Raw genomic sequence first — 12,996 nt, forward strand, 5'->3', positions numbered from 1 at the left:
TTTTGTCTCACTGTGACTCACCACTCGGTGCCCACTTTCAAACCTGTATCAATGGATTTGCCACAAAATTTCCTATTAAAATATCATTTTAAATATAAGATTTGGCCAAAGTAATGGGATTTATGAGGATATTTCACCAGAAGTGTACTCCTCTCCAACTGCTCCTCGTTATGGGACTCCCTCAGTGCTGTGAAACATTCCGCAATACACACTCATTATAAAATCACAGGAGGAGCAAGAAAAGACTTTAAAACTCACACTCTAATATCTCAAAAACAGTAAAAGATAGAAAACACATGTAAATTCACGATTTGTAGGTCAAAGTCTTGCGACTCGTTTAAAGTTCAAATGAAGTCTGTATCTAAAACTATGTGGAAGCAGTAAATGTACAAAAAGGTGTGGGTTCACTCACACTCTCCATGTGTCCAGCTGCAGTTACTTATTGTCTCGACACACCTGACAGTACACATGTCAATCAAACTTTCACCAGGTCATGTCTTTCCTTTTCTAAAAATAGACTTGATGAAAATTAGGAAGTTAATTTGTTTTACACACAAACTCATCAAGAGTTTTCAATTTACTAATTGAAATTCAAGTGAATGGGCCCAAAACTTGCATCATTTTGATGACACAGGTGTGAGAAGACAGACATGTCTCACCCTGCAGAAAATTCTCATCCTCATTCCGTTGAGATTTGATGTTTCGCCATGACAGAGGAAGTTGCTATAAATTTATTGTACATGCTCCAGTCTGCACCAAACTTCACATGTTTGATAAGAGTCCCGGCCTGAACACGTGTACATGACAATATTCCATCAGTGATGCAAACTGGCTGACTAGCGCCCCCCACTAAAATTCAGCAAAACAGCCCCAGCAGCAGGCAAAATAGTGGGCAAAGGAAGTGATGTTTATCTTCTTCTTGCACTGTCTGAAAACAGCCCGGGTCTGAACACATCTACATGCCTGTGACAGAAGACCTTCGATTGCGCCGCGGTCTGACGTGAGCGGGGGCGCGAGGGCCCGTTCAACGCTGCTTGCAGCTTTAATTAAGCTTCTGTTTGCAGGTCAGGATTAGGTGAATTAAACAGTGAGATCCAGGGCTGCACTGGTGGGAAAATAGTGATTTATTTGTTCTACAAATAGTCAAATTTAAATTGGGTGAGTCTAAACAACTGGAATCAGCTTATAAAATACCCACAGAGGTTTTAACTGTAAAATGTTAACTCACCCCAAATTGCTAAAACCTGCAAATTCCCAGAAAAAACACCAAAGGCAGAACTTCAGTGTTCTCAATGATAGCTACAGTCCTGCTGCCAATTCTAAATTCTTCATAGCAAATGCAAGATTTGGGATTTGACAGTAAAAAACGAGAGCAAATGTGTACGTGCCTGTTTAAACAATAGAACAATTCTACTTCAAGAATTTCAACCAGTACAAATACATTTCAGTTTTATTGTAACTGTCATGTCACAATAAGAACTGTAGTAGAAAAGTGTATAAACAATGTGCACACACCATTTCTGACAAATACAGCAGTGTGCTGTTCTACAGCTGCTCAGATGCAGTTTTCAAAGCAGATAGGAGCTTCAGACCAACTCAGCACCGCGCTGAGCAAGAATACAGCTGCTGCTTCCACATTGAAAAGATATGGATCAACTGTAATTATTCAATATCTTACAAATCATCAACACTTTTGGTCCATAGACAGCCTGTATACATCATATCCATCCTGTCAGCAGTGGACAACAATGACAAGACCAGTGGCCCTTATTGGCTGAATGTCGGGCTGAAAGCCAGATACATGGTCCGAAGGTTTGTTTCAGTCTCTGTCTGACAGCCTCTCAGTGTCAGAGGGCACTCTGACTGTGAATACAGCAGGGGCAGCAGTGCAGGGAGTCATGGATGAACAGGTCACACTCCACACAGAACACTTGGTGACATGTCGGACAGGTGAATATCTAGAAAAACAAAGAGGGGGAGAGAGAGCACAAAAATAAAGACAAATAGATGTATTGAAGTAGAAATGAATGAATTAACACTATTTTTACAATCTTGATATTTTTTAATTGACCAGCAATTTAGTATCTCACTTCTATACATATGTGGGACTCATGAGAGACTTGGTGCAGCGGAGGCTGAGATATCTTGACTTTTGTAGTCCCTAGCATGAGTCCTACACTTCCCATAATGCAACTTTATAGAACTTCATGCCTCACAAAAGACCATGTCTTGGACCATGGACTTCAAAATAACACATGACAAAGCTCCTCCAGAGCCACAGTGGTCTTCATACTGATTAGCAAACTGAATTCCATGTGCAAAATAGGGAAAGTGTCCCTTTAATATTATGTTCTATCACCTGAAAGTCCTCCATAGATATAGATAGATAGGACAATGACACACTTACACTTTTATCCTTCAGCTCTCCTTCACATGCTTGACAGAACCTGTAATAGATCACAACAGGTTAAGACACACAGGGGCACAGTATCTGTGTGTGTGTGTGTGTGTGTGTGTGTGTGTGTGTGTGTGTGTGTGTGTGTGTGTGTGTGTGTGTGTGTGTGTGTGTGTCAGAGGTACCTGTCTCCTTGGAGCTCCTCTACAGGACTCTCTATAAAGGCTTGGAGGGGAAAGAGGTGGTGGAAGGATCTGGCAAGATGAGGGGCTGACACCAGAGTCAAACCTTGGAGACACATACACACACACACACACAGTCAAAACTATGGCGCTTGTATTAGTTTGAACCTTTAAAGCAGCAAAGACACAGTCCACATACAGTCCTTTTTGATGTTACAGGGAGAAATTCATCCCCATCTCTTCTAATATTACACTGACTGCACACAAAGACTGAATCCTCCCATCAGACATACCACAGACTTTACACTCCACAGGAAGCTCTGTGTACTTGGCGTGGCACTGTGGACAGAAGTATCCTCCCAGAGACAGACCTGGAGCACTGCTGCTGTCTAAATGACTGAGACACACGCCAGAAACATTACAGAGAGAATTTACATGAGTATAAATAAAGCAGCTGCTCACACTTCTGGCCACAAAGTTGAATTCACACTGTTTTCAACTTACGACATGCTGAATGAAGGCTTGGCATCCTGGTCAGTCAGAGAGGCGATGGTGTGCTGAGGAAAACCTGAACATACACAGGAACGAAATCAGTCAGTCTGAGACAGAAGATCCAAAAATATGCTCCGACCTGCTAAACCTTTCATAGCACCCCCGCCCCAAGTAATGAAACTGATGGAACATGTATGACGTATGAACTCAAATCAGTATCAAATGAAAAAACAAGTTCATCAGTTTTAGCTTATGATGTGGATTTTCAGATAAATATTCTTCTTTAAATAAGCCAATAATATAATTAAATGATTATTTCTTTCCACAAAAAGTAAAATTAGTTTTTATTTTAGTTGCACAAGGACACAAATTATTTCACAATACCTTGCATGCTCTCAAAAAATATCATAAATATATCAACATTTAGATGTCGGTGTCTTCAAGGACAAAAAACCCCAAAACAAAACAAGAAATAAAGTGTCATGTATCTTAATGGGACACATGAACCTGCTGTTGTGCACTCATCATATCTCTTGATGCGAGGAGAGATGAGGCAGCTTACACAGATACTGTATGTGATGTTTAAGAACAGCAATACCTGCAGTTGAACACAGTAGATATCAGCCCCTGATAAAGCAGTGAGCCAAACAGCTGATTTGAGTTCTTTTGCTTGGCTCAACTTTGAATGTCTCAGTCTGTGTTGAGAACAACTCTATTTACAGTCTTTTCTGACTGCAGCTGAGAAAGAGTATTGTGTTACTATGACAACCAGGAACAATGAGCTTTCACAGTGATTTGGATATGTATTGCTTATATTTTCTATTTTGATAGGTTTGAAAAACATGATATAAAATGCAGCTAATGTCATATTTTTTTTAATGTGATGAAACTTTATTATTATAAATGCATAATAATGGAAATCAACAAATACTGCAGCTATCGGCACCCAACCATACGTATGGCTCTTTTAATGCTAAAATTCAATATTTTAATTATAATAATAATAATAATATATAATAATATATAATAATTTGTGCCACATCTCAGCAACTTGGAGATCATATAGAATCCCAACTATCCCTGTATTGTTTAAAACAAGCTAAAGACTCAGGCCCAGGTATGATGGTGTCATAAGCTCTGTTACATTTGCTGCTGTAAACGCTTGTCTGGTGTTTGTTAGCTCTTTCGTCAGGGGAAGTGATGTGTGTTAAGTTTTTAGTTTGTTCGGAGATGGAAGCTAAGTCTTTACAATGAGAAACCATCTGTATACTGACCCATGCGTATTAAAGAGCATTCAGATGAGGAGCTGGCAGGGGGAGGTTTGACATGCAGCATCAGCAGCTCTTTGAAGTGGCTCTCATCCAGGATGACATGGTACGAGCCGCCTGTCTCTCTGGTCAACACTGTGCACACCCGAACCTCTGCTGAGAGGCCGATGACGGACACACGCACCTTCAAAGACTTCAGGGTCTGACAGTGGAGGACAGCACAGTTATACAGACAGTAGTAAGTAACACATTACATGAGGAATGATTTCTAGGTCAATTCTATGGCCCTAATTTGGAATTTATATATATATGTATATATATATATGTATATATATATATATATATATATATATATATATATATATATATATATATATATACATATATGCATATATAATGTCACAGTGTCGGATGTTGATGTTAAAAGTGGCTGACATGTCAAATAATGAGGTAGAAGTAGAAGTAATCCTTGTGAGCAAAAAGCACCAGCAGACTGCTCTGAACGTTAAGTTTCCAACAGTTTTTTCTACTTTCAGGCTGAGCTGACATCAGCTGGTGATGGATTTCTTTATATGGACATCTGCTATGTGCACAGTTCACTGCTCCACTCCTAGCAGTGAACTTGTGGTATTTTTCAACTGTTTTAGGGGTAGTCACGTGAAGTCATGACTCCGTTACACAGCACTGCAAAGTAAAATAAGTAGTCTACCTGTTGGAAGTGTGCTGGTCTGCAGCTCTTCATCAAGCATCATCATCACTGTGGCTGTTTCTGCTTGTACTATTCCTCCCTGCATCATTTATCACTGATCCGCTGAACAAACAGGTCCAAATATCTCCATATCTTGTTTCGTCTGGTTTTTAGCGCCACTGACAAAGATCTGCTAATTCACCGAAGAACACGTTTCACTTCCTGTAAATTCTTCACAATTAAAGCCTCCCGTTACTTAGTCGTTTAAAAGCTTTTTGGTTTGCATTGGTGGTAAAGTTACAGAACTCTGATACATAAAGCTGGCCAATCAGAAGAGAGTGGGCTCATTGGGAGGGGAGCCTTAAAGAGACAGTGTATAGTGAGGGGCAGCATAAAGGGCCAGTATAAGATAAATAAGGCTTTTGAACTGTGAATCATGCAAAGCTACTCTAGTGGAGTCCAAACATAAAATTTAGAGCTGAAATTAGCATAATAGCTCCCATTTAAGATATTCTTATTGTTTTGAGCCCTGTCCTTTTAGTTTAGTCCATATCTGTGCTTAATACAACCTCTAAAAAATTTACATTCAGTTAAAATTAAATGGCACATACATGGCTAGCAGCTGAGCTGCTAATCAGCTAACAATTAGTAACTGATGACACTGTGCCGCTGTATGAGGGTTTAAGCTGGGACTTCACCTTGATCAGCTCGTAGATGTTGGCTGGGTCACATGTGGTGAGGCTGCTGAGGATGATCAGGATCTCCCGGCTTGTGTGTCCAGGCATGTGTCTTCATACAAAGACAGGCAACAGCTGAGTGACATTCAGTGATATCACAGAAGCCATTCTTAAAAATACATGCTGCAGAACCTACTTGAGAGTCTGTATGGCCAGGCTGAGAGAGTTGTACAGGGACGGCTCTCCTACACACACAGTGTCCACTGCTTTCTTCAGAGCAGCAGTGTGCTTCTTTGGATTCCCTGGTGGTGAAACAAGATCAACAAATCACAGTACATTAAAGATGCATGGGTAACTTCACAGACTGGAGACTTCAGGAGGCAGCTAACAATAAGTGAAAAGTTTGAAGCTCAAAATCGAGAGTTCCAGTAAGGCACCACAGCCATAGTCACTGCAATGCTTTATACAAAAAAGGCACCAAAGGTATGATAGAACCAAAAGATGACAGACAGAAACATATTCCATAGATGGAGACACCTATGGCATCAAGTAGCAGGAATGGGAACGAACAAAAAAATACAAAGATTTTAAAAACATATGTACAGAAGAAAATGATTTTAAAGCTGATTCCTAAGTGTTAAATCTTTACATTGAGTGTTGGCATCTGATGTCAGCAGTTTCTATTCTCCTTACCTGCCAGGTCAGTCAGTTTCTCAGCTCGTTTATTCTTTGTAGTGATGATGCCCACCTGAGAACACATAACACATGTTGTTGGGTGACATAACAGCCACTGGCAGCTTGGTGGAGGCCCACCACTTTTAGGCAATCAGATAAAATAGCTGATGACAGAATATTACAGTTCTGCTCTATTTCTTTGTCGTCCTTCACCTCAAACTGAATAAATCCTCCCCAGACAAACATAATTTTGTGTATGTTAGCTTGTCGTGAGCTGATAGATCCATACATTCATACAATATGCATCACTATGCAATACATGGTTGATGACATGAAATAAGGCCATATTCAGATCAAATCAGGCGCTGTGGTGAAAACACCAGTCCTCCCATTCATTCGAATGGTGGAAGTGCATTTTGGCTGCAAACATCCTTCATATATGTATCTGGCAGTACAAAAGTAACATTATTGGCAAAAGCTAAGCCCAAATATAAAGTTACAATACAGTTCACAAGATTGTAGAAACGTACCTGACTGATGGGGTTTTGGTCAAAATACTCCTCAACAAAAGCTTCCATCAGCTGAAGATAAAAGGAGAAAGGAGATGACGTTTTACAGCTGGACGGTTGCTGGCGTACGGTGTGATGAACCTGCAACAGAACTTACCTTTAGAGTAGAGGTGAGGCGGTTCGGCTTCAAGTCTTGGTCTTCCATACTTCTTGAACAGTCAATCACCACATAGAGATGACGCATCTACAGAGCAGGACATCAAATATCATCAGGAATTATTTGGTAATGATAATACCTTCTAAACAACTTTATCCCCATCTTTATGTCTTCTGTAGGAAGAAGGCTGAACTCACCATCCCCAGCCTCACTTGTCCATGGCTCTCTACAACCCTATGAGATAAACAAAGCCAGTTAATGTTGTAGTGTTGTTTGTTGGTGAAAGAATCCAGTTGATTTTTAATCTGATATATAACAATAAATATAAAGCAATAAGGGACAAATGTAGGTTCCACACACATTACAGGCTCAGACTTCAATACGTTACTTTCAGAAGAACAAGAAGAAATAAAAACCATTAATCTTATTCTCTGTTTTAAACTTCAATTAATATTCTGCTCACTAACTTGTATTTAATGAGTTACAAATAATGAAAATATCACTCCAGTGAGTGTGAACAACATTGTTCCAACAATTTAAAAGTCAAATAGACATGATATTAGTTTTTGAGTTGTAACTCATTTACAGTGCATTCAGAAAGTATTCTTCACTTTTTACACATTTTATGTTGCAGCCTTATGCTAAAATCGTTTAAAATCATTTTTTCCCTCGTCAATCTGCACTCAATACCCCATGATGACAAGGCAAAAACAGAATTTTAGAAATTTTTGCTAATTTATTAAAAAGGAAAAACTGAAATATCACATTTACATAAGTATCCAGACCCTTTGTTATGACACTTGAAATTAAACTCAGGTGCCTTCCATTACTCTTGATCATCTTTGAGATGTTTCTCAGAGAGACGCACATCAAAGCAAAAACAAAGTTATGAGGTTGAAAGAACTGCTTGCAGAGCTCAGAGACAGGATTGTGTTGAGGCACAGATCTGGGGAAGGCTACAAAAACATTTCTGCTGCATTGAAGGTTCCCAAGAGCACAGCGGCCTCCATGATTCTTAAATGGAAGAACTTTGGAACAACCAGGACTCTTCCTAGAGCTGGCTGCCCAGTCAAACTGGGCAATCGTGGGAGAAGGGCCTTGGTAAGAGAGGTGACTAAGAACCTGATGGTCACTCTGGCTGAGCTCCAGAGATCCTGTGTGGATATGGGAGAAACCTCCAGAAGGACAACCATCACCGCAACACTCCACCCATCTGGGCTTTATGGCAGAGTGGCCAGATGGAAGCCTCTCCTCAGTGAAAGACACAGGAAAGCCTGCTGGGAGTTTACAAAAAAACAACTACATGACTCTGAGACTGTGAGAAACGAAAGAGAAAGATTCTCTGGTCTGATGAAACCAAGATTGGACTGTTTGGCCTAAATTCATAGCATCAAGTCTGGAGGGAACCAGGCACTGCTCATCACCTGCCCAATACCATCCCAACAGTGAAGCATGGTGGTGACAGCATCCTGATGTTGGGGGTGTTTTTCAGCAGCAGGGACTGAGAGAATGGTCAAGGTTGAGGGAAAGCTGAAAGTACATAGGCCCTGTTTACACCTGGCATTAACATCTGTCTCGGGTGATCCGATCACAAGTGGTCAACTCTAAATACAGGTGTAAACGCACCCAAGACGCATTGAGGATGGATTGAGATCCGATCACTCAGACCACATTCGGAGGTGGTCTGGGTCGCATGTGACCACATTCTTTCAGTAGTGTAAATGCAAATGCGTCCTGGGCCACATTGAAGGACCACCTACTCAACTGACGTCCTCTATTTTCCAGCAGACTAGACACAGGACCCTCCGTCCAAAGCTGTTCAACTTGTTTGATAACAGGATAAACAAATTATTTTGTTTTTCATGTGAATTAAAAACGTAATCCACCTCCCATTTTCTCTCGTTCCCCTAACCAGTTTCCCTTTTCAAATCAGCAGTTAGAATAGAAATTAAACCATTAATTTTTCGCATGTTAATGCCAGGTTTAAACAGACACACTTAAAGCTGTCCACTTGTGATTGGATCACCCGAGACGCATGTTAATACCAGGTGTAAACAGGGCCATAGCTATCCTTAATGAAACTTGGTCCAGAACGCTCAAGACTGTAGATTCACCCTCCAACAGGACAATCACCTTAAGCACACAGCCAAGATAACACAGGAGTGGCTTAGGGACATCTCTGTGAATGTCCTTGAGCGGCCCAGCCAGAGCCCTAACTTGAACCCAAATGGACATCTCTGGACGAAGGCTGTCCACCAACGGTCCCCGTCCAACCTGACAGCACTTGAGAGGATCTGCAGAGACGAATGGCAGAAAATCCCCAAATCCAGGTGTGCAAAGCTTGTTGTGTCATACCCGAGAAGACTCAAGGCTGTAATCACTGATGAATCAAGTGCTTCAACTTGAGAAACTAGATTGATGAGAGAAAATGAATTTAAATGATTTTTAGCAGAAGGCTGCAACATAACAAAATGTGAAAAAAGTGAAGGGGTCTGAATACTTTCTGAATGCAACGAACTTAATAGCAGAATTTAAGTCCCTAAAGAAAGAGTTCCAGTCTTGTGTTTGGAGCTGTGAAAACATAAATCAATCATTTGGTCAATCCTTTCCCTGTCTCCTTGTATCTTTCAGACGACCTACACACACACACACACACACACACACACACACACACACACACACACACACACACACACACACACACACACACACACACACCTTTTCCTTTTGGACTGGAACAGGATCTCCTCAACCGTGGCTTTGAGTGAGCCGGATTCATCCTCTTTTAGCACTTCCCTGTGGGAGAGCACATACATTAAGTTTCACTATGGTGCACCAACATAAAGGACAACAAAGTCTGAGTGCATGAATTAAATTTCTGCGGTTTCTCCAACAGTCTTACCATGTCCTCTCATAGCCCCCTTCCCAGCGCTTGGCTCTCTCTGGTTCTTCATCCATTGTGACTTTCAGTCAGGAATTCCAACCAATAACCAAAGATCTGGGAAACAACAGCGTCACATTAATCAGAATCATCTTATTGGTCACAGTTCTCAAAAATACTGTAAAAAATATTCTATACAAGAGTAGATGACTTCATCACAAAACATAATGTACTGTATGAACAGCAATATGGATTTAGAGTTCATAGGACAACTTCGTTTGCACTTATAGAATCTGTAGAAGAAATATCAACTGCAATAGAAAATAAGGAATATGCAGTAGGGGTATTTCTGGATCTCAAAAAAGCATTTGACACAGTAGACCATGACTTTTAATTTAAAAAAATTACAAAGATATAGAATTATAGGGATAGTACTCTCCTGGCTAACCAGCTACCTAGAGAATAGATATCAATACGTTCAGATACAAAATGTCAAATCAAAAATCATGAAGGTTACTTGTGGTGTTCCCCAGGGGTCAGTGTTGGGACCATTGTTGTTTATTTTGAACATAAATAATATACGTGAAGTGTCTTATACACTGAAAATTCTATTTGCAGATGATACACATTTACTTTGTTGTGGAGACAACGTGAAACAACTTTTGGATACGGTGGAAAAGTAATTGAAAGAGGTAAAGAGTTGGATTGATGCAAATAAACTAACAAAAACAAAATGTATAATGTTTGGTAATTGTTCAAATAACACAAATAAACTCATGATAAATGATGCAGAAATCAAGAGTGACTGAATTTTAATTTGTTGGAGTGATAATAGATAAATTATGCTGGAAGTCACATATAAATTATATTAAAGTTAAAATATCAAATTCAATTGCATTACTATATAAAGTCAAATATCTTCTAAATCAAGCTTCATTATACACCTTATACTGTTCCTTCATACTCCCATATATAACTTACTGTATGGAAGTGTGGGGAAATACGTATCAAACAAACACTATTCCAATCTTCATCCTTCAAAAAAGAGCCGTAAGAATCGTCAATAACACTACTTACAGAGAAGCAACAAATCCACTCTTTATTAAATTAAATGCACTAAAATTCAAAGATCTGGTTGACTACAAAACTGCACAAGTCATGTACAGAGTAAAAAATCAACAAGTACCTAAAAGTATCCAAGGGTTGTTTCAAATGAGAGAAAGTAAACATGACCTGAGAGGAACTTCTATGTTCAAAAAGCATTTAGTTACGTTTCTAAATTCTTCCTTCTCCTTTTTGAACATGGAATGCCTTTTTGAATTGATTACTGGGATTATGATATGTATATGTTTGCTTTTCCTTTAAAATGTTCGAAATAAAAATTGAATTGAATTGGCCGAGTATGTTTACACATACAAGGAATATGACTGTGGTTTAGTGGCTCTTAATGTAGTTACACAGAATAACAACACAACAATCTTCAGAAATATACACAAGGAATGACTATATACATGTGATACAGGATATAAACGGTGCAAAGAAGTAAAACGTACACAGTGATGAGATACATATTGAGCGCACAATATGTAATTTCTGCCAGGGGGTGTCTCTCAATCAAAACAATAACAAAAGACGGAGTGTGGTGACGCTTGGGATCATGGGAGATGTTGTCTTCATTGTTAAACAACCAGCTTCTTTGGGATAGGATTACTTCAGTATTTCTCATTCAGGATGTTTTCACTTAGTGCTGAATTATCAGCAGAGGTCTCCTCCTCTCCAAAACAAAGAGAGCCGGTGATTGCCGCCAATGTATTATCTTGTGTGTATACTAGGGCTGTAGATTTTCTTTGGTTGACTACAGCCCTAGTGTATACCGAACGCATGCATCTTGTGCACGTACACTCTTTGGTAGAGGGGGTATGACGCTATTGACAGGTGACCAAATGAAACGGACCGTTACCTTGATTAAAATTATGGATTTCTCTGGGTTTGAAAATTGTTGGAAACATTTGGGAAAACGTAAGTACACAACTCAACAAAATATATAATATAGGTCTAGTTGTTTTTAGACATTTTAATGTAGAACAGTTACATATTATAGCTTTAAATGGTAAAAAATAGACTTATTTTATATACATACTATGTAGTAGGTGGTTATGTATAGTATATACAGCCTGTTCAGATGTACAGAAGTGAGTGAAATGTATTGCACATTTTGTATTTTCTTGTGTATAATTTTTAGGTGCAGTAGGTATTATAGTGTTCCATTGCACAGTGTCACAGTGAGTTGGATGAAATAGAGGGGAAAGAAACCCCCTGTGTCTGCTGGTTTTGGCGTACAGTGTTTTACCTCCATTTACCTCAGCCGAGCAAAGAGTCACTCACTAGTACAAATGGTTCCTCATTTCAACAACGACCTCGCATATATCATCCATAGTCTGTGATGTTGCCACATACATCAGCATAAAAAGGTGAAACAGATATGACTCTCTTTCAGTGTTCAAAAGAGTTCAAGTGCTGCTTGGCCAATCATTTATATGCGGAAAGTTGCACATTCAAGATTCAAGAATCTAAAATACTTTGCTCTACAGTTTAGGCACCACAGACAAGTAACGCTAAGCAACGTATTTTTAAATTGTCTCCATAAACGATACTCGCAAACTGTCTACAGCGATTTTTGCAGTACATTTAGAGCATATTTTGCTATAATAGCACATCTCAACATTTCAAATTAAACCTTTCAGTTATATAAAGTCTTATCGTAAACACAAGCGACTAACGGTAAGTTACTTGAAGTCTTAAATACAGATAACGTTCAGCTAGCTAGCTAACACTTATGTGAACCAGATTTATTGGAGGTTTTCAGGTGACGTGAGAAAGCTTATTTAACATCTATTTTGTGTCTTGTTATACTGAATAATACAACTTACTAGCTTAATATTTAAAAACAATGATCAGTCGTACCTTCAACACCGGTGCGTAGTGCCAGCTGGTGCAACGGAGTTTTCTTCCGGAGAGACACATGCTCTACAGAGAAAAAAGATTCCGCCCTCGTAAGTACTAATTTCTTTT

At 39.4% G+C, this 12,996-nt stretch overlaps 1 protein-coding gene across 2 annotated transcripts; it reads right to left on the reverse strand.

The window, feature by feature from the left end:
* Positions 1-1,106: 1,106 nt before the first annotated feature.
* On the reverse strand, positions 1,107-12,990 carry gtf2h2 (general transcription factor IIH, polypeptide 2). 2 transcript variants are annotated; one of them, XM_067600403.1, is made up of 15 exons: positions 12,889-12,990; positions 9,946-10,041; positions 9,762-9,839; positions 7,241-7,277; positions 7,044-7,130; positions 6,908-6,958; positions 6,396-6,450; positions 5,899-6,004; positions 5,724-5,814; positions 4,344-4,539; positions 3,082-3,145; positions 2,871-2,974; positions 2,581-2,683; positions 2,408-2,447; positions 1,107-1,958 (listed from the first exon to the last, which is right to left on the reverse strand). In XM_067600403.1, the coding sequence occupies exons 2-15, from the start codon at positions 9,999-10,001 to the stop codon at positions 1,848-1,850; spliced, it is 1,179 nt and encodes a 392-aa protein (XP_067456504.1). In that variant the 5' UTR covers positions 10,002-10,041; positions 12,889-12,990; the 3' UTR covers positions 1,107-1,847. The 2 variants fall into 2 exon arrangements, with proteins under 2 accessions (XP_067456504.1, XP_067456513.1); XM_067600412.1 differs by lacking the exon at positions 12,889-12,990 and adding an exon at positions 10,906-10,961.
* Between the last annotated feature and the right edge of the window lie 6 nt (positions 12,991-12,996).

The sequence above is a fragment of the Thunnus thynnus genome, chromosome 2 (assembly GCF_963924715.1).
Source record: "Thunnus thynnus chromosome 2, fThuThy2.1, whole genome shotgun sequence".
NCBI classification, from domain to species: Eukaryota; Metazoa; Chordata; class Actinopteri; order Scombriformes; family Scombridae; genus Thunnus; species Thunnus thynnus.